The sequence below is a fragment of the Bufo bufo genome, chromosome 1 (genome assembly GCF_905171765.1).
Source record: "Bufo bufo chromosome 1, aBufBuf1.1, whole genome shotgun sequence".
Lineage (NCBI taxonomy): Eukaryota > Metazoa > Chordata > Amphibia > Anura > Bufonidae > Bufo > Bufo bufo.
The window spans coordinates 676,671,946-676,694,952 of record NC_053389.1 but is presented as its reverse complement, the minus strand read 5'-3'; the positions used below and the strand labels follow the sequence as shown (position 1 = coordinate 676,694,952).

The 23,007-nt window shown below is 41.3% G+C and overlaps 1 protein-coding gene across 1 annotated transcript in view; it reads right to left on the bottom strand.

Annotated features, from left to right (window-relative positions):
• CKMT1A (creatine kinase, mitochondrial 1A) overlaps nucleotides 1-19,120 on the bottom strand; it is a 38,194-nt gene extending 19,074 nt beyond the window's left edge. Inside the window, exons 1-2 of the mRNA XM_040414100.1 lie at nucleotides 19,033-19,120; nucleotides 981-1,183 (exon numbers count right to left, since the gene is read on the bottom strand). Coding sequence (XP_040270034.1) covers nucleotides 981-1,132 — 152 coding nt within the window. The 5' untranslated portion in view covers nucleotides 1,133-1,183; nucleotides 19,033-19,120. The remainder of the gene's footprint in view (nucleotides 1-980; nucleotides 1,184-19,032) is intronic.
• Nucleotides 19,121-23,007: the final 3,887 nt, after the last annotated feature.

Here is a 23,007-nt window from a genome sequence, read left to right as displayed (position 1 = left end):
GTATAAAGAACAAGGCAGGTTGTTTAATAATGGCGATTAACAATCCTATAGGAGGCAGATCAAACAGTACATGAAATCGCTGATGTGTGCAGTATACATGCGCTTCAAGTGTATAGCTATACGTGCAAAACCCAGTATTCTGCAAACCTGGAAGAAATAACAAGGACCATATCTCTCTGTATTTCCAACAAAAATATAAATTGTGCAAATGCTCATTAATGTAAAAAGGGCAAAATTTGCCAATAGTACCTCTTAGGAAAAACATAGAAGACATTTTATTACTGGTTATGGAGTAAAGGGTATGGATTCCCTTTGCCGTGTCCCTGAGATGCAGCAAGATGCAGAACACAAGAGATGGATAGCTCTTATCTGCAGAGGTACCAGACCGTGTGCACGGCTGCTCAGAATTGACTAAGCATTTCCCTAGGGCTATTACCAGCAATGATACATTATTGTATGTCATCTCGGGCTAAAGGAATGTATTGATCAGCAAACACAGACATAAAACTAATTGAAAAAATAAAATAAAACATTGTGCCTGTTACTATAAGGGCTAAAACACTAGAGCTAAAAGGGATTGCTTGTGCCTCATGGTTTTGGTGGGATTCCGTTTTTAAGGTGCTCGAATTTTTGTATTTGATTTTTGTTAATGAATTCAATAGCTCTTGGCATCCCTTCCCCCAGCGTGTATCAATAAAACCCCCATCCCCCCGCGTTCAGTGGGGCCTCTAGCACTGTGACAGCTAAGTAAACTGAATGCACCTTTCAGATGTGTTGGATCCTAAACAAAAAACATTGTAAAAGAAAGAAATATAAAACAATTCCTAAAATTTGAATTCACCTGTAATTCCATCATGAGTTCTTTTTACGACATGCATTTCTACACCTTTGTATATGTGTTCACCATAGATAATACATAGCTATACAATATACATACATGTTTTTCAAGGTACTACGCCCAAACCAACCCTTGCAGTTACCTTGCTGGATAGAGCCTCCTTTTCTTTTCTGAATCGGCACTGATTACTTCTCTACCCATGAGGTACCCAGCGGCTAGTGACCCAGCACCAGCCATTGCCAGAAGTCCAGCTGAGTGCCTGGATAACAAGACTTTTGTGAAGGTGCTGGCCATTTTTGCAGTCTTGGAGCTCTAGGATAGTGATGGAAGAAGGGATCGGACGATCTGCGGAGACACCAAGAACAAGAGATGGAGAGGACGTGAGAGATGACAGAGAAGAGAGCAGTGGCTGTGGGGGTGGACGTGATGTGAATAGAAACTGCTCCACACAAGAGAAGAGATTACAGCAAGACGCAGTGAGAGCAGACCTGCCTTAGACCATAAAGCTGGCCTGCCCCTCCGCTCTCACAGACTCTAATGCAATAGGGAGATTCCACAATGTGGTGGGACATTTAAAGCATGTAACAGCCATTATACACATCGTGTGGAGAACGCTGCAGTATTTCTATAGTGCATTTAATAATTCATTATAAAATTATATTCCCTGCATCATCGCTTTATAGGTGAGGGTGGCTTAATTTTGTCTCGTAAAGGTAATATGTCATCATGCTGTCCTAACCATGGTTGGCATAAAACAATGTCAGGCTCTTTACAATGGACGCTACACACAGTATAAGGCTAGGTCTACACGACGACATTTGTCGCGCGACAATAAGTCGCGCGACAGATAGGGCACAACTACACTGCAACATTTGTAGCGCAACATTTTGTTGCACCAATGTCGCGCAACAATTTTTATAATGGCAGTCTATGGTGTCGCACTGCAACATGCAACATGCTGCGACTGCGACGCAACAGTCGCAGAAAAATCCATCTCGAATGGATTTTCTGCGACTGTTGCGTCGCAGTCGCAGCATGTTGCATGTTGCAGTGCGACACCATAGGCTGCCATTATAAAAATTGTTGCGCGACATTGGTGCAACAAAATGTTGCGCGACAAATGTCGTTGTGTAGACCTAGCCTTAGGCTGCGTTCACATCTCCATTGTGAACCATATCCACCATAGCCTGATAATGCCTTGAACCACGGAATCGTCATTATAAGGACTATATAAGGATCCAACATGCATTTTTGGCCAGACCAGAAGTCGTGCGTGCAGGACTTTTAGTCTGGCCAAACCCTGGCATTTATGCCGGAAAGCAGTCAGATCTCCATCAGATCCCATTACTGTCAATGGGGATCCAGCGGTTCACCGCATTATCTGGCTATGAGCAATATGATAGTTCACAATAGAGATGAAAACGTAGCCTTAACCACTTCCCATCTGGGCCCTTTGCCCCCTTCCTGACCAGGCCAAATTTAGCAAAACTGACATATCTCACTTTATGTGGTAATAACTTTGGAACGCCTTTATTTATCCAAGTCATTCAGAAACTGTTTTCTCGTGACACATTGTACTTCATGATAGTCATAAATTTGAGTCAAAATATTTCACCTTTATTTATGAAAAAATCCCAAATTTACCCAAAAATTTGAAAAATTCGCAATTTTCAAAATTTCAATTTCTCTGCTTTTAAAACAGAAAGTGATACCTCATAAAATATTTATTATTTAACATTCCCCATATGTCTACTTTATGTTGGCATCATTTTGGAAATGTCATTTAATTTTTTTAGGACGTTAGAAGGCTTAGAAGTTTAGAAGCAATTCTTCAAATTTTTAAGAAAATTGCCAAAACCCACTTTATAAGGACCAGTTCAGGTCTGAAGTCACTTTGTGGGGCCTACATAGTGGATACCCCCATAAATGACCCCATTGTAGAAACTACACCCCTCAAGGTATTCAAAACCGATTTTACAAACTTTGTTAACCCTTTAGGCGTTCCACAAGAATTAAAGGAAAATGGAGATCAAATTTTTAAATTTCACTTTTTTGGCAGATTTTCTATTTTAATCAATTTTTTTCTTTAACACATCGATGGTTAACAGCCAAACAAAACTCAATATTTATTACCCAGATTCTGCGGTTTACAGAAACACCCCACATGTGGTCGTAAACTGCTGTATGGGCACACGGCAGGGCGCAGAAGATAAGGAACTCCACATGGTTTTTAGATGCCATGTCCCATTTGAAGCCCCCTTATGCACCCTTACAGTAGAAACTCCCAAGAAGTGACCCCATTTTGGAAACTAGGGGATAAGGTGCCAGTTTTATTAGTACTATTTTTGGGTACATATGATTTTTTGATCATTCATTATAACACTTTATGGGGCAAGGTGACCAAAAAATTGGTTGTTTTAGCACAGTTTCTATTTATTTATTTTTACAGCGTTCACCTGAGGGGTTCAGTCAAGTGACATTTTTATAGAGCAGATTGTTACGGACGTGGCGATACCTAATATGTATACTTTTTCTCATTTATTAAAGTTTTACACAATAATAGCATTTTTGAAACCAAAAAATTATGTTTTAATGTGTCCATGTTCTGAGAGCTATAGTTTTTTTATTTTTTGAGAGATTTTCTTATGTAGGGGCTAATTTTTTGCGGGATGAGGTGACGGTTTTATTGGTACTATTTTGTGGGACATACGCGTTTTTGATCACTTGGTGTTGCACCTTTTGTGATGCAAGGTGACAAAAATTGCTTGTTTTGACACAGTTTTTTTTTTTTACGGTGTTCACCCGAGGGGTTAGGTCATGTGATATTTTTATAGAGCTGGTTTTTACGGACACGGCAATACCTAATATGTATACTTTTTTTTATTTGTTTCACTTTAACACAATAATAGCATTTTTGAAACCAAAAAAATGATGTTTTAGTGTCTCCATGTTCTAAGAGCTATAGTTTTTTTATTTTTTGAGAGATTTTCTTATGTAGGGGCTCATTTTTTGCGGGATGAGGTGACGGTTTTATTGGTACCATTTTGTGGGACATACGCGTTTTTGATCACTTGGTGTTGCACCTTTTGTGATGCAAGGTGACAAAAATTGCTTGTTTTGACACAGTTTTTTTTATTTTTTTTTTACGGTGTTCACCCGAGGGGTTAGGTCATGTGATATTTTTATAGAGCTGGTTTTTACGGACGCGGCAATACTAAATATGTCTATTTTATTTTATTTTTTCTATTTTTAATTTTTTTTTTTATTCCTTACTTGGGATTTTTTTTTTTTTACATGTGAAACTTTTTTTTATTTTATTTTTTCAACCCTTTATTTTATTTTTATTTTATTTTACACTTTTCGTCCCCCATAAGGTCATACAAGACCTCTGGGGGACATTTACTTCACTTTTTTTTTTTTTTTACACTGTTGATTTCTCCTGTAACTGGGGCTGACATAGTAGCCCCAGTTACAGGACAAATGCACCCCTATAGAGGCTGTACAGCAGCAATCCTGCGCTGTACAGCCTCACAGCAGGGCTGATCGAGGTCTCTGAGAGACCTCACACAGCTCCTGCACTCTCCGGTCACGGCGGTCACATGACTCATCAGACGGATCCGCTCCGATAATGCAGGCGTTCGCATCCGTTCAGAACGGATGCGTCTGCATTAAAACTTAGAAAATTTTCTAAGTGTGAAAGTTGTCTGAGCGGATCCGTTCAGACTTTCCATTGAAAGTCAATGGGGAACGGATCCGCTTGAAGATTGAGCCATATTGTGTCATCTTCAAGCGGATCCGTCCCCATTGACTTACATTGTAAGTCTGGACGGATCCGCTCGCCTCCGCACGGCCAGGCGGACACCCAAACGCTGCAAACAGCGTTCAGGTGTCCGCTCACTGAGCGGAGCGGAGGCTGAACGCTGGCAGGCGGATGCATTCTCAGTGGATCCGCCTCCACTGAGAATGCATTGGGGCCAGACGGATGCGTTCGGGGCCGCTCGTGAGCACCTTCAAACGGTGCGCACGAGCGGACACCCGAACGCTAGTGTGAAAGTAGCCTTAAGCGAATGCATTATGCCAAATTACTGAGGAGTATATCAGTAATGCATATGGCAGGGTTACTCAAGTAATTTTTGAAAATGCAGAGTATGTATGGGGTGCCATGAGGAGAACTGCCATGGTCTGTAAAGTGGAAAAGACATCTTGTGTAAGCTGTTGCTACTTAAAGAGACAGTAAAAGTGTTACAACTGACTACCGTGCCCACACACTTTCAATAGCGGTATCTCCCGACTCCCCCATAAACACTCAGCTCAGCCAAGTGTATATGCGCTGTCAGTGGTGAGAAAGGAGAAAACTGTTTGCCAGGTATCTCTGGCAGGAACCTATCTCCTGGGAAATTGGACATAGTTAAATACTTTCACAGATTTATCATGCAACTTTTTTTTAAAAAAAGTTTCAAAAAAGTTTCAAACTTGCTCCAGTAGTTGGGTGGTTTAAAAAATAAATAAAATAACTGGAGTATCATTTCTAGATAAAAGTGTTAGGTTTAAAGAGGCACTTAATTTAATAAATAATGGGGGGGGGGGAATAATCAAAACCAATGTAAAAGGAAACCTTATATGCCCATAGCAATCAGCTCCTGAAATGAAAGATGTAATTTGGTTATTATGGGCAATTAATCCAGTTTTCCTTTACACCAATTTTGATAAATCTGCCCCTCCTTGTGTGCCATTTGATAACTTTGTCTTTTTATTAGTAAATTTATCCAAACAAAGCAGCATATCTTATTTCAAGGATAATGTGTGCATTATTTCTGTACCTCTATATGGCTCTGCTCTTGTAAAAACACAAAATGCAAAAGGATCCAACACATCAAAGCAAAAAATATGGAATATAAATTTTAGGTGATAACATTAGACATATACAAACTTAATAAGTTAATATTTTATCGTGGTGAAGCCAAGATCTACATATCTGAGGCCTTACTTCAAATGTCGCAATACGTCATTATTGTAGTTGTTATCTTTATAGATTCTGACTCACTCTAATCAATACAGTAAAGAGGTCGTATCTACGTGTGCATCAAAATTCTCATGTTTCCATAAATACAGCCTCACTAGTAACATGGGCAAAGATCATCCAGCTTTTAAGGCTTTTAGTGCTCATTACACGACCGTATGTATTTTGCGGTCTGCAAAAAACAGATCTGCAAAAAATACGGATGACGTCCGTTTGCATTCCAAATTTTGCAAAATGGGACAGCTGGCCCCTAATAGAACAGTACTATCCTTGTCCGTAATTCAAACTATAATATGACATGTGTTACGAACCAGCAGGTGTGCACCCACTGTGCCACGTGTCCTACCTCTTCTAAGGGAATGGTCTAAGTGAACCCCTTGATCTTCACAGTACCCCTGATGGTGGGATAGACTTTCCCGAGGGGAGGGAACACCAGGTCGCTACCTCTTGAGGAGGATAGGCACACGAGGCAGCTGGTCCAGGCGGACCAAGAGGTACCTGAGCAAGGTACCAGAAAAACAGGCGTTGTCAGCAGGCTGAGTTGTAACCAGGAGCAACAGTGCAGGACGGAAGTATGAGGCAGAGGCGAAGTCAAACAGGCAACAGGTCAGGGCAGGCGGCACAGGTACCGGTCAAGCAATCCGGGTCGGCAACAGGAGAGTCAAGGCAAGCAGGCAGAGATCAAACAGGTAGCAGAGTCCAGGAATACAAATACGAGTCAGGAACACAAGCAGATATCAGGAACCTTAGCAGGACACAAGGACCTTGACACTGAGGCATCTGGGAAGGGGGCTGAGCCACTTAAATATGTGAAGGAGGGCTAGGATTGGTCAGCGAGGTCACATGATCCAACCCATAAAGCACAGTAAGTTACACGCGCCGGTCTTTAAGGAAATGCTGCAGGAAACAAGCAGCAAGCATGCTGTGGCCAGGGCTGAAAGGAAACACTGGCAGTAGATCACCACTGAACATGGCGCCCGGGACCGCGGCGGTAAGCAGGGGAACAGTGGCGCACATCAGCTGCTGTTATAACATGTTCAAATTTTTTGCACAACGGATATACGGAAACGAAATGCACACGTAGTATCTTCCGTTTTTTTTGTGGACCCATTGAAATGAATGGTTCTGCATACCATACGCAAGAAAAAAAATATGAACGAACACAGAAAGAAAATACGTTCATGTGCATGAACTCTTAGGAAATGGATCCTGTTAAAATATGCACATCATTTCCTAGATAGATAGATAATAGATTTGTGTTTATACACAGCACCTAATCTGAGGAGGCAGAGCTATAATGGGGAGGGGGGGGGGGGGGGCAATGATTAGACAGGAGGTGTGTCTCAAACTACTTCAGACTCCCTGTAGGCACTGTATGTAGGTTGTAGTCACAGATCACAGTACTGCCCTAATTGGGATAAGCTAAAAAATAGCCAAAGAACTGAGAAAAAATTAAATACTGGTAATCATCCCAACATTTTTAAACCCAATACTGAAAACCTGGATTAATGAATAGGGTATTATGCATACATCCATACTACAATTTCATCTTGCATACTTACCAACATTGCAGTTAGTAAATTGAGAACAAGAAGACCCTGCCCCTGGGAATTCCCCCAAACCATGTAGCAGTCCTGTTTATGGGCATGACTTAAAGGGAACCTGTCATGTGGATATTTGATTATAATCTAACTAATTATATACAATCATTAACTACTAAAAAGTAACTTAGATGTATTCACTTACTGGTGTGACAGATGGTTACCTTATAATATACACACAAAGATGCCGCATGCCGCATGCTAATGAGCTGATTGGAGTCCGGCGTGATGTCATTGAGTCCAGCGTATATTTAATTCAGAGCTATAGCCACTCCCCTGCCCACCTGCTGCTGATTCATATGGAAAAAAACTGTCATTCAGCAGCAGGTAGGCGGGGAGAGTCAGGAGCTCATGAATATTCAGGACTCATCATTATCAGCTGGAGCTTTTCAATAAAGGATGTTGGCAGATTGACTGGGTCAATTAAAGAAAGTAACCCAGCATTTTGCTAAGAGAATCAGTCACTTATTTATGTTGCCCTTAGTTAGGACACCATAAAACTGGTGACAGGTTCCCTTTAAATAAGGGACAGTCACTGCAAATTCAGGAGTGTTGGCAGCTATGAACTTGTAAAGAGCCCAAGGGTATTAAAGTGTATATCCAGAACCAGTTGCCAAAGTACTGTATTTTTCATCAGACACACTTTCCCATAAGATGCACAGAAGTTTTAGAGAAGGAAAATAAGAAAAAGAAAATTAATCAGGCCCCCAATGTTAATCAGAACTCAGAACAGACCGCCAATGATCCAATATCATATGTCTATAAATAGCAAAAGTATGTGAATCTTTAGGTGTCTTCAATCAATGGGATGACAATCAGGTGTGAGTGGGTGACCTGTTTTAATTAAAGAAAAGGAATCTATTAGGCCCCTTTCACACGGGCGAGTATTCCGCGCGGATGCGATGCGTGAGTTGAACGCATTGCACCCGCACTGAATACCAACCCATTCATTTCTATGGGGCTGTTCACATGAGCGGTGATTTTCACGCATCACTTGTGCTTTGCGTGAAAATCGCAGCATGCTCTATATTCTGTGTTTTTCACGCAACGCAGGCCCCATAGAAGTGAATGGGGCTGCGTGAAAATCGCGAGCATCCGCAAGCAAGTGCGGATGCGGTGCGATTTTCACGCATGGTTGCTAGGAGACGATCGGGATGGAGACCCGATCATTATTATTTTCCCTTATAACATGGTTATTAGGGAAAATAATAGCAGCGCTGGAGGGGTTAAAAAAAAATAAAAAATAATTTAACTCACCTTAGTCCACTTGATCGCGATGCCAGCATCTCCTTGTGTCTCCTTTGTTGAACAGGACCTGTGGTGAGCATTCATTATAGGTCAAGGACCTTTGGTGACGTCACTCCGGTCATCACATGGTACGTCACATGATCTTTTACCATGGTGATGGATCATGTGATGACCGGAGTGACGTCATCAAAGGTCCTTTACTCAGGTCCTGAAGAAAGAATACAGAAGGAGATGCCGGGCTGCGCTATCAAGTGGACTAAAGTGAGTTAAATTCTTTATTTATTTTTTTTTAACCCCTCCAGCGCTATTTTACTTTGGATTCTGTATTCAGAATGCTATTATTTTCCCTTATAACCATGTTATAAGGGGAAATAATACAATCTACAGAACACCGATCCCAACCCCGAACTTCTGTGAAGAGGTTCGGGTTTGGGTACCAAACATGCGTGATTTTTCTCACGCGAGTGCAAAACGCATTACAATGTTTTGCACTCGCGCGGAAAAATCGCAGGTGTTCCCGCAACGCACCCGCACATTTTCCCGCAACGCCCGTGTGAAAGAGGCCTCAAAGTCTTCACAAGACATGTTTGTGGAAGAGAATCATGGCACGAGTGAAGGACATTTCTGAGGATCTCAGAAGAAGAGTTAGGGCTGTTTCACACGAGCGGATGCCGTGCGTGACATCCGCTCCGTGAATGACAGCCAAGACCCGATGCAGACTGCAGAAGCACGGAGCATTAACATGATTGATAATGCTCCGTGCCTCTCTGTGATCTCTTTACTACGAAATCACAGTGAGATAAAGTTGTCACTGTGATTTCGTAGTAAAGAGATCACAGAGAGGCACGGAGCATTATCAATCATGTTAATGCTCCGTGCTTCTGCAGTCTGCATCGGGTCTTGGCTGTCATTCACGGAGCGGATGTCACGCACGGCATCCGCTCGTGTGAAACAGCCCTTACTAATCAGATAGATTGAAAAGGTTACAGAACCATCTATAAAGAGTTTGGACTCCACCAATTCACAGTCAGATAGATTGTGCACAAGTGGAGGAAATTCAGGACAGATAGTATCCTTTCCAGGTGTGGTTGACCAAACAAAATCATGCAAAAAGCAAGGTGTGTGATAGTCCACAGGGTCACAAAGGAGTGCATCAGAAGGACACTGAACAACAATGGTATGCATGGCGGGATTGCTAAGAGAAAGCCACTGCTCTACAAAAAGAACATTACTGCCTATCTGCAGTTTGCTAAAGATTACCTTGATAAGCCAGAAAGCTATTCAAACAATGTTTTTGGGATGGATGAGACCAATAGAAGTTTATGGTTTAACCCTTAGGATACCAGAGGTTTTTTCGTTTATGCATTTTCATTTCTTCCTTTGAGCCATAACATTTTTATTTTTCTGTTTAAATAGCTGTATGAGGGCTTATTATTTGCAGGACAAGTTGTACTTTCTAATGCCACCATTTAATATGGCATACAATGTAGTGGGAAGCGGGGAAAAAATTCCAAATGGGGTGGAATTGTAAAAAGAAATGCAATTCCACCACCGTTTTATGGGTTTTGTTCCTACGGTGTTCCGTTTGCGGAAAAACTGACCTATGCCCTTCATTCTCTGGGTCAGTATGATTACAACGATACCACATATGTATAGGTTTTTCATGTTTAACTAGTCTAAAAATAAATGTAAACTTTGAATTTTAATTTTTATTTTATATCACCATATTCTGACTCCCATAACTTTTTAGTTATATCTACTGAGCTGTGTGGGGGCTCATTTTTTGCAGGACGATCTGTAGTTTTTATTGACACCATTTTGGAGTGTGTGTGACTTTTTGATCACATTTTATTACATTTTTTTGGGTAAGAGAAAGGATGAAAAAATAGCAAATTTGGCATTTTGACCCTTTTTCCCGTTACGTTATTTGCCATTTTATATTTTAATAGTACGGGCATTTTCGGTCACGGCGATACCCATGATGTTTATATTTTTTGTTATTTATGTATTTATATTTTTATTCTACAGAAAGGGAGGTGATTAAAACTTTTAGATTTTTTTATTTTTTATATATTTTTAAAGGTTTTTTAACTTTTTGTTATGATTTTGAAGCTCGTATTTGAGCCTACAAAATCGAATTTTTTGTTTTTAATTCTGAACATTCATGGATTTTTTACATACATTTAATGGTCAGAATTTCTTATATTGGCCTGCCACCTGCTGGCCAAAATAAGAATTGCATATTAAATGCCCTGGGTCTTTTCAGTGAGACCTAGCACATTTTAATCAATTACCGGCATCATCCTCATTGGATGCAGAGGATGCCAGTAAGAAACCTTTTTTCACACTTTAGATGCTGTGATCTCACCTGATAGAGATGAGCGAATTTCACAAAAAAATTTGCTTCGTGACAAATTACTCCCTGCAATGACAGGGAGCTGGGATAGCGCCGCCCCTGTCATTGTACCCATCAGATGCCGTGTTCATACATGATTGCGGCATCTGAGTGTAAAATTAACAATAAAAAAAGTATTAAATCAAACTTACTGCTTCCATTTGCTCGCAACGGGCCGGCTGCCGCCATCTTGCTTGAAGATCTTGGCCGAAATCCTGTGCGGCGTGAGATTCCGTCATCACAACGGCTGGCCGAGATCTTCAAGCAAGATGGAGGCTGGCAGCTCGTCGTGAGCAAATGGATGAGGTACTGTAGTAAGTTAGAATTTTTTGGGTTTTTATACTATTTCAGGTTAAATCGATTTGCTGACACGAAGCACGAGGAAATTCGGCTTCTAGGCGAATCGTATTTATCCTGAAATTCGGATCAGATTCCACTTTGTGGGATTCGATTCACTCATCTCTAATCTCGTCTCTGCTGTTTGAAACAGCGGAGACCCACCGGCCATGATGCCTGCTGCACGTGCGAGTAGGCGCCATGTTTGCCCATCACTCCAGTACCATGTACGGCGCTGGTACCGAAGGGGTTGCATGAGAGGTGTTATGTTTGGAGAAAAGAAAACACTGCTTTCCAGCATAAAAACTCATCCCATCTGTGAAACACGGTGGTTGTAGTATCATGGTTTGGGCCTGTTTTGATGGAACAATGAATTTTGAATTATACCAGCAAATTTTAAAGAAAGGTGTCAAGACATCTGTATTTGTGCAGCATCTCAAGGGATCGTGGGTCATGCAGCAAGACAATGACCCTAAGCCCACAAGTCATTGTACCAAAGAGTGGTTAAAGGGGTTCTCCGGGAATTAAGAAAATGAAAATACTTAAATATTACTTTATTATAAATATATTCCCAAATACATTTCATTAGTTATAATGGCCCATTTTGGCTTGGGAGCAAAGATTAGGAGAAAAAAAATGGCCTCTGTCCTATTAGTACACACAAAACCTGTTCAGTGGTGTAAAATTACTGGCAGCTCCCATTCACTACTATAGTTACGGAAACAGCATACCACGGTTGCTTGGCTGTTCACATTACTCTGGATGGTGCTTGCATTGATTATTTTGACCTAAGAGCGGCTGAGATAAAAAAAAAAAACTCTTTTAAGGGGGCTTCCGGGAGTTCCATATTGATTGCCTTATCCTCAGGGACTGAGCTACACATAGGTCATGTGACCAATGAATGTGGCCTCAGAGCAGCCTCTTCAAACAGCTGATTTGTGGGGGTGTTGGGAGTCAGACCCCCACTCTTGACACCCCCACAAATTAGCTGTTTAATAAGGCCACTGTGGCCTCTTCCTAGGCCACTGGTGTCACGTTTATTGGGCACCATGATCTACACTGGTAAAAGGGTAACAATGTTTTGAACTTTTGACTTTTAGGCTCCATATCTCACCATCCACTACAGCTTGGAATGTGAGACTAACATAATTTTATAGACAATCATCTTGGCTATCTCATACATAATTTGGCCTTGCAACTAATTAACATATGGTTAGTTATGCAGATTCTTGGTCATGTAACTGCATTGTTACTGTTTTGCTTGTGGTGGTGGAATTAATTTTTTATTTTTTTATTGTATACTACAAATTACAACCTGTTCTCACATTCCCTAATATCTCAGTGTGTTATTAGGTTGATTCCAAAGCGAAAGGTCATTGGTTCGAACGGAGGTGCAGCCATGAATATTTCCCAATAAAAGAGAAACAACATCATCCAGCTCATTGATAGCGGTATCTCGACCAAGAAAATGGCCAAATTGCAGTTTGGTGGAGGAAGCCTGTTGATACGGGGTTGTTTCACAGCCAAATGCGTTGGATATTTAACAAGGATCGATGGTGGTCTCAATGCTGAGCTATATGTGAGTATCCTACAAGACAAGTTACTTCGTACACTCCAGTACTATGGGTATGAAAAAGACTACATAGTGTTCCAGCAGGACAACGACCCGAAGCATATGTCGAGATTGGTGAAGAAATGGTTCAATGAAAAAATGAAGTAGAGGTTCTGGATTGGTCTCCACAGTCCCCAGACCTGAACCCAATCGAACACTTGTGGGTAGAGTTGAAGAAAAAAATTATCTGGCCCTCTGTATTGACGCGGGAAGTGTTTAACATGACTATCTTTATTATATAACCTTGGACACCCAGATATCATATGGCTGCCCATATATATATATACAGTCATGGCCGTAAATGTTGGCACCCCTGACATTTTTCAAGAAAATGAAGTATTTCTCACAGAAAAGTATTGCAGTAACACATGTTTTGCTATACACATGTTTATTCTCTTTGTGTGTATTGGAACAAGACCAAAAAAGGGAGGAAAAAAAGCTAATTGGACATAATGTCACACCAAACTCCAAAAATGGGCTGGACAAAATTATTGGCACCCTTAACTTAATATTTGGTTGCACACCCTTTGGAAAAAATAACTGACATCAGTTGCTTCCTATAACCATCAATAAGCTTCTGACACCTCTCACCCGGAATTTTGGACCACTCTTAATTAGCAAACTGCTCCAGGTCTCTCTTATTGGAAGGGCGCCTTTTCCCAACAGCAATTTTAAGATTTCTCCACAGGTGTTCAATGGGATTTAGATCTGGACTCATTGCTAGCCACTTCAGAACTCTCCAGCGCTTTGTTGCCATCCATTTCTGGGTGCTTTTTGACTTATGTTTGGGGTCATTGTCCTGCTGGAAGACCCAAGATCTCAGACGCAAACCCAGCTTTCTGACACTGGGCTCTACAGTGCGACCCAAAATCCGTTGGTAATCCTCAGATTTCATGATGCCTTGCACACATTCAAGGCACCCAGTGCCAGAGGCAGCAAAACAACCCCAAAACATCAATGAACCTCCACTATATTTCACTGTAGGTACTGTGTTCTTTTCTTTGTAGGCCTCATTCCGTTTTCGGTAAACAGTAGAATGATGTGCTTTACCAAAAAGCTCTATCTTGGTCTCATCTGTCCACAAGACGTTTTCCAAGAAGGATTTTGGCTTGCTTAAGTTCATTATTGCAAAATGTAGTCTTGCTTTCTTATGTCTCTGTGTCAGCAGTGGGGTCCTCCTGGGTCTCCTGCCATAGCGTTTAATTTCATTTAAATGTCGACGGATAGTTCGCGCTGACACTGATGCTCCCTGAGCCTGCAGGACAGTTTAAATATCTTTGGAACTTGTTTGGGGCTGCTTATCCACCATCCGGACTATCCTGCGTTCACACCTTTCATCAATTTTTCTCTTCCGTCCACGCCCAGGGAGATTAGCTACAGTGCAATGGGTTGCAAACTTCTTGATAATGTTGCGCACTGTGGACAAAGGCAAATCTAGATCTCTGGAGATGGACTTGTAACCTTGAGATTGTTGATATTTTTCCACAATTTTGGTTCTCAAGTCCTCACACAGTTCTCTTCTCCTCTTTCTGTTGTCCATGCTTAGTGTGGCGCACACAGACACACAATGCAAAGACTAAGTGAACTTCTCTCCTTTTTTATCTGCCTTCATGTGTGATTTTTATATTGCCCACACCTGTAACTTGCCCCAGGTGATTTTAAAGGAGCATCATATGCTTGAAACAATCTTATTTATCCACAATTTTAAAAGGATTTTTCCAGCCCATTTTTGGGTTTGGTGTGACATTATGTCCAATTTGCTTCCCCCCCCCCCCCCCTTTTTGGTTTTGTTCCAATACACACAAAGGGAATAAACATGTGTATAGCAAAACATGTGTTACTACAATACTTTTCTGTGAGAAATACTTCATTTTCTTGAAAAATTTCAGGGGTGCCAACATTTACAGCCATGACTGTATCTATATTATCCACTTCTATGATGTTAACTGCACTTCTGTTTGTTATATACTTGGATAGTTAGATATGGAGCCTGAAAGTCAAAAGTTCAAAACATTGTTACCCTTTTGCTCGTCAGTGTATATGCAGCTCAGTCCCATTCAAGTTAATAGGCCTGGGATACAATACCAAGCACAGCCACTATACAATGTATGGCACTGTGCTTGGTTGCATCACTCAAGGGAGCACTGCAGCCTCTTTAAATAACTGATTGGCACGATTGCTGGTAGGTGGACCCTCCGATCAGATATTGAAGACCTATGGAAGCGATGTACCTAAGCAAGCAAACAGTGATAAATGTCAATAAAATAAGGCTATTCTCATGGCGCTGTAATAGGCTCTATTCCAAGTCTCTTTCAGCAGATCATTCATATTTGACACGAAGAATAGTGCAACATGCAGCGCTAATCTTCCTGTCAAAAAGACAGACACCACATTAGGACCCATGATGGATGACTATTAGTTTTGAAATTACATTCCGCAGTAGCAAACATACAGGAGAATACAGCACCACATACCTATTACATCCAGTGACATCTCCTCAACTTCTCTTTTTCCTCAACTTCTCCATTCAGGCCAGACCACCATGATGATTTCTTTCAGCTCATCTCTGCAGAGTGTGCCACACAGACATAGGTTTCTACTTTTCCATCCTCCTCCTCACCTTCTTAACAGCCAATCTTCTCACCCCAAATACTGTGCCTGCTATGCTCATCAATGCTACCAAATTCTATACTGCAGAAACCAATAGCCCCAGATAATGCTTCCATCAATAATTACTTGCACACAGTGCCATGAACAATGCTTACACCAAGCAAATAGTGTCCCTGACAGTAAAAGTGTTGCAAACATAGTATTCCCCAAAAATAATTCTGCTAAACTGATACTGTGTAGGGTGCCCCCCACAGTAATAGTCATTACAAAAGTCCCACCAATGGTAATAATTATTTTCCAGAATGCCCTCATTAGTAATAGTGTCTACAGTTATCCAATAGTAATAATATCGGCCATTGTGCTCCAGGAGTATTAATGTCTACATAACGCATATAGTAGTAATACCATTCCCTATAGTCCCCTAGCAGTAATAACGTCCACCATAATGCCCCCAGTAGTAATACTGCCCCAACAGTGAACTCAGAAGTAATATTTCCTGCCTATAGTATCCCCAGTAGTACTAATTCCGCCCTAGTACACCAAGTTGGAATAAAGCCCACCATAGTGCCCTCAGTAGTAATAAACCCCACCACAGTGCCCTCCAGTAGTAATAAAGCCCATCATAATGCCCCCAGTAGTTTTAAAGCCCCTGTAGTGTGCCCCAGTAGTAAATATGCCCCCTTATAGTGTCTCCAGTAGTACTAATGCTCCATATAGTACCTCCAGTAGTAAAAAAAAGGCCGCAATAATACGCCCCAGGAGTAATAATGCCTGCCTATAGTAACCCGAGTAGTACTAATTCCTCCCTATAGTGCCCCCAGAAGTCATAAAGTCCACCATAGTGGCCCTCAATAGTATTAAAGCCTCATAGTGTGCAAGAGTAGTAAAAAAAATGCCCCCTTATAGTGCTCCCAGTAGTATTAATGCCCCCATAGTGCCCCCAGTAATAATAATAACCCCCTTATAGTGGCCCAGTAGTATTCTCCAGTTGCCAAAGTAAAATAACAAAGACAAATACTCACCAACTCACCCTGCGGTGCATACCCCTTGGGGTACACGTACCACAGGTTGAAAAACACTGATCCAGAGGATAGTTTATCAGTATTCTACTCCTATGAAACCCCTTTAATGTTCCTGTTCCAATCCTTATTGCTCTGATTAAAAGTAGAACTATAAAAACAGATCCCAGACAGGAAAGAAGAATGAAAAGAAGCTTTTCAACTATGTTTTTAACATGAGGATTTGTATCCTGCAGTTTTATCCCCATTGTATTCAACAGAGAGAAAGCAATCTCAATGAAAAAGACATCATGGCCTATTTCTGTGTCGCAGGCAGGAGCTCTGACTGCATACCTGTAGTCAGGAGTCATATTCTTTATGCTCTATTAATTATTAACATGGCACACCCAAGTAGTTACCGTGTTTAACTGCACTGAGTCTTAAGGTGCCTATACTCATTAAATTAACAATGAATTTGCCAAGGCCAGCCAACAATGGGGGTGTATGGGAGCATTGAGACTCTTTCCTAATGTCCAAGGAAAGAAGAATCAGGCATGTTTGATTTACAAATGTCCAATCCAAATGTTCTCATAGGAGACGAGCTGCCCCATATGGCTACTGTTACAGCAGCAGCTCGGTGACCTCGCCACTGCTCTGATTTTCTTTTCCAGCAGTCCAGACCCGCTTTCCGCTGTCTTCTTCATGTTGGGTCTAGCTGTCTGTTTTACTCCCTCCATGCAGACTGCGACCTGCCTATCGGCACAGCCTCTATTACTCAGCTTGTAAGGCATGTGCGCTTCCTCCGTTTCTTAAAGGACCAATGTGCACATAACCTAATCTTCACTAGCCTGGCAACTCTAAGGTTCTTCGCTTGTTAGTTTCTGCAAAGGTGTGCTGTATTCTTTTGTCTGCCCATGTTCTGACTTCTCTCTGTTTACTGGATTTTGACCCTTTGCTGCAGGAGGTATCGGGTTGGTGGTTCCCCTGCAACAAAGTCCAAATCCTTTTACAGGGGTTGAAGGGTTAAAACCAGGGGTCTGCCAGAATAGAAACCTTAGTAATGGCCCAATGTCAAATCTGTTGGTTGACACAGTGGTTCCACACCCAATGTCCTAACAGCTACCTGCACACATTGTGAATGATCCATGGTTGCAGATTTTCATGTGGAAAAACCACAGTGTAATACAGTACCAGCAAAGTGAATGAGATTTGTCAAATCTCATGTACACTGCATATTTTTACGTGTGGGAATTGACCTGCTATGCAGATTTTGACATCTGATGCATGCCAATTGCTTACGTGGATTTTTAGTGTAGATTGCAAAGCAAAGGGTGAGATTGGGGTAAAAGCAGATCAAAATCTTCAACAAAATCAACAAATAACACATGCAGATTTTGGTGCAGAAACGCAGACAAATTTGTACGAAAATCTGCATTAAAATTCTGTTTTGAAACTTGCACCCATGTGCAGGTATCTTAAATGTCTGGCAGCAGCTTACTCTTCTCTCTACTGAGAACACATGTATATTCAGCTGTGTGTGCATGTGTATAGGGGGCCAAGAATAATAGATCTTGGCTGAACACTAGTTTGGCTGACAGAACTCTATGGTGTATGTCCACCCCAGAAAGTTTAAAAAATGATTAGTTTATATTATGAAAAATGCTAAATATCTTTATAACCAAGTAATCAATGGTGGTGTCTACTCTCTGGGAGATATTCATACTGACAAGTCTTTACCAATGTAGTTATATAGAACATAGGTGCTGCGACTGACTGCGGAGAGTGGTAACATGTTACTAGAGCCAGCACCACACCTACCCGATCACTAGCACTACCATTGCAGCCCCGCCAAAATAGTACTTTTCTCTGAATTTTCAAACATATTATTGTAGATGTTTTTAACCCTCAGTGATTTTCACTGAATTCAGTAATGCTTGTAAGTTTAGATGAAGCATGTCACTTGTCTCTGACACTAGTGGTAGAGAGGACACTATATGATATTTAACAGACAACAAGCTCCTTAACTAGAAAATAATACACCACTAGAGCCACCAAATAGAATCAAACCACCTCAAAATAAAATTACGTGTGGAAACAATACTTGGAAACTGTAGTCAAGGTCCCTGAGATGACCTATCATAGTATGAATGAATCCATTATGAAAGTAAATTGTTTCGCAATGCTTATTTACTGCCAACATGCAAAGGTTAGGAGAAAGTCAGCACACAAGCTATATAAACTCCTTAATATATCATAAAACAGCAAAGATAAAGGAAAAAGAATACAAGGAGAAATCATCAGCCAATGCAGTATAACAATTCATACTCCTTGAACTCATGTATTAAGAAGCAGTTTTCAGCCCTGTGCCCCCTACCTGGTGACTGCCCTGTGGTCTGGATGGTGCCTTTCTTCTCGACTGTACAGACTGGCACAATCTGTACACTAGGAAGTGCCTTTAGTATGTGGAGACTTTCCTCCGTGAACTACAGGAGCATTGAAACCCCTCCCATGATAAACATTGTCACATCTTATCTCATATACTACTGCCTGAGCTTTGACCCTTGGACCTTCTAATATTAAGTCGTTGAAGATCAGATTTCTTGCTTACCATCGTCTTTTCCCTATATGTCAGTATTTTCCCTAAATTCACAGGAGTGGGGCAGAGAACACATTTCTTCTCTTCCTTCCTTCATTGCATTCCAAAAAATATAAAAATACTTTATTATGAAATCATAATCAACTGGGCAAAAAATTATGGACAACTAATATTTTTTATAAACTGAAAAACCAGAATAAATAATAAAGATTATGTGATGCATGTATACCTGCCAGGACTCTGCCAGGCAATTACTGTGAAATGTTTAAAGGGGTATTCTTATCTCAGCCTTTCATAGCTGTGATGGGTAGTAGATGAGTGGGCTGTGGGCAGAGGTAGGTGGGGTTACAGAAACATATGAGCCGCCTGCACTCCGCTGATTCCATATCTCAAGTAGCAATGAATGGGAGAAATGCAAACAGCATAGCACAAAGGGATGTGCTGTTTCCAGAACTCGGAAGCTATCCTCTCCATTCATTGCTATGGGAGTTACAGACACAGCAGAGAACAGCCGCCTCGGGTGTTTCCATAACTCCAGCCACCCTCGGCCGGCACTAGTAGAAGTAGGGGAAGCAGTGCTACAGGGCCTGAACTCAGAAGGGGCCCACCCAGGAGGAGGACTAAAAGATTTTATTGTCACGACCCCCTCAACAGTATTATACAATTACATTATAAGCAGTGAAAGTATATATGTATTGTGACATGACATACAGTATATACGTGTAGGAAACGGATGGAGCGGCTGCAGGCCATGGTCTGAAAGAGTGATCTTGGCTAGCCATGGGAGTGGGAGTTGCACAGGAGGAGGGGGTTCATTTCTAGTTATGCCACTGGATGGGAATACTCCTTTAATGATAATTACAATCACAATAATTTATACAAAATATAAATAAATTTTTTGCCAACCCACTGAAATGAATGGGTCCACATCCAATTTCCAAAATATCAGATGTGTTCCAATAATACATGTGAATTGGGCCTTAAGTGCATTTGTATAAAATCATATACACATCGGGATACAGTATGGGGCCACAGCCTGTGGTCTGTGAAGCTGGTCATAGATTTTAGATAGCTATCTCCCGACCCATCTCTTCGCACACTTATAGGGTTGGCCGACTATGCCTGTGTTCTGAACGCAGAGAGGGGAGAAAGACACCTCTGACAGCAGCTTATCTCCTTGCGAACAGGGCAATCAGGCATGTTAAAATTCTACTGCTAGATCCTTCTCTCTCCCACATCTGCTATTAGGAAGAATCTGGAAGTCTTCATACACATTATATGGTCGGCCGGTCCCACCAAATTTGGAGAGTTCAGCCGAGATTAGATTAATTTAATAGGAATGCTGTGGATTTCCATATCCACAGCATACCCTAAAATTGTCCAGAACTATTCATATGTATTGGTGTGCTTTAAGTTGTGGTTGCTGAACTTCTGAATCAAAATTCACCACATCATATCTGGGTAAACTATGCAAGAACGATCAGCCAGGTATATACAAAATACTGCTAAATTATCATATTATCTTATAGCATAAAAATACAACTGACTGCCAATGGCAGATCCTACCCCCAATCTCATATCTATAGAGAGTTGTAGCTGTCAGACCCACAAATGAATTGGACAGTTTTTTTCCCCCTGTCTTTCTAGTTTCCCCAAGACATGGAGCTCTGTTTCCCAATATACTGTATACAAAAGGTTATGGGCATTTTATGGGTTATGGGCATTTTAGACCAGGCCTGGCAATGTGCCCCAAGGGCAGAGTTCCAGCACACCACCTTTCAGGTCACAACGTGGGCCAACCAGCCTGTGCCTATTAAGTCCCAGCAGCTATTAAATATTTTTTTATAGGAGTTGCAGTGAGTCTGGGGTTCAGGGCTGCCCACTCCAGTAATGCACACAGTGCCCATTGTGGGATGTGGATGAGATACCATGCAAGGTCCTGAATACTTCCTCTTGCTGTGCTCCCATTTAGTGTCTTTGTGCTGCTCCATACAGGTCCCCAGGCCACGGATGGTGAATTGTACATTAGGCTCTGTTCCACTATATACTTTGAGGAGCTGGGCATGTTTCCACTGTATACTGTGAGGGGCTGTTACACTACTTATAACATCTAACTACCATTCTGATATTGATCCATTCTTTCCTATTATACAACAATATGTACCAGATTGGACCTCAAATTTACCTTGGTCTACCTTCTGTTCTCCAGACATATCCAGTTTCTCCAGGTACATAAGTTTCTTCATATTTTTATGAAACAATAATGTTGGTCTTTGAGATTTCATCCACCATTTGAAAATGCATTTCTTTGCCACTATTAACATTACATGAATAGGTGTCCCCTTCGTAATTAGATAATGTTTCATTATGGTACAGAAGTAACCATGGGTCTTCTCTGATGTTTATTCCCACACCTCTTAATCATTGAATTCAGTCCCATTGCCAAAGCAGTATAAACTCCAGCACCTAGCCATGCAATCTGCCTTTAAAGGGGTTGTCTCACTAAAGAAAATAACATTTATTATGTATTGTGATTGTCCATATAGCTTCCTTTGTTGGCTGGATTAATTTTTCCATCACATGAAGCACTGCTCGTTTTTATGGTTACGACCACCTTGCAATCCATCAACGGTGGCCGTGCTTGCAAACTATAGGAAAAAGCGCTGACCTCTCTGGTGGCCAAGACTGTGGGACCACACATAGGCTAGTGCTTTTTCCTATAGTGTGCAAGCACGACCACCGCTGCTAGATTACAGGGTGGTCATAACCTGGAAACGAACAGTGTATAATTTGATGAGAAAATTAATCCAGCCAGCAAAGGAAGCAATATGGATAATCACAATAGATTAGTAGGTGCCTTGTATTGATTTTTTCTACATGACAAATGCTATTTGCTGAAGTGAGACAACCCCTTTAACATCAGCACAAAAACTTTCTGCTAGGAGCTTTGTAGCATTGGTTTCCATGGCAGAGCAGCTGCATGCAAGCCTTACATCACTATGTACAATGCCAAGTGTTGGATGGAGTGGTGTAAAACATGTCGCCACTGAACTCTGGAGCAGTGGAAACGTGTTCAGTGGAGTGAAGAATCACACTTTTCTATCTAGGAGTCTGGCTTTGGTGAATGCCAGGAGAATGTTACCTGCCTGACTGCACTGTGCCAAATGTAAAGTTTGGTGGAGAAGGAGAAGTTTGGGGTTATTTTTTAGGGGTTGTCTTAGGCCCCTTAGTTCCAGTGAAGGGAAATCCTTTTGCTTCAACATTTTGAACAACTGTATGACTCCAACTTTGTGGGAATAGTTTTGGGGAAGGCCCTTTTCTGTTCCATAAAGACTGTTACCCAGTGCACAAAGCAAGTGAAGTGCCCCAGAGCAGGGGGTGGACATGGTTTGTTGTTAAATGTATTGTATTATTATCTAATGTGTGCCCATGTTGGCTGTGTGTGGATGGCGTGGCCGGGGTTGGCAGTCCTGACTCGGCCCTTGCGTCTTTTCTCATGATTAACCAGCCGTAGGTCCCCCTCTGGTTTCCAACCAATATTTGTCCCCTGTCCTGTGAACAGGGCATAATGTCTTCTGAACAGAATAACCCTTTAAGAAAATAAATTTAATAATGGATCTGCCACTATTCCCACATGTATTTTTGGCATCAGAACTAGACATATGTTATATAGCAGAGAACTTCATTCAACAGCAAAAGCAAATGTAGATAAGATAAAAATGAGATTTACTGTCCCTTTAACTAAATTCTCAC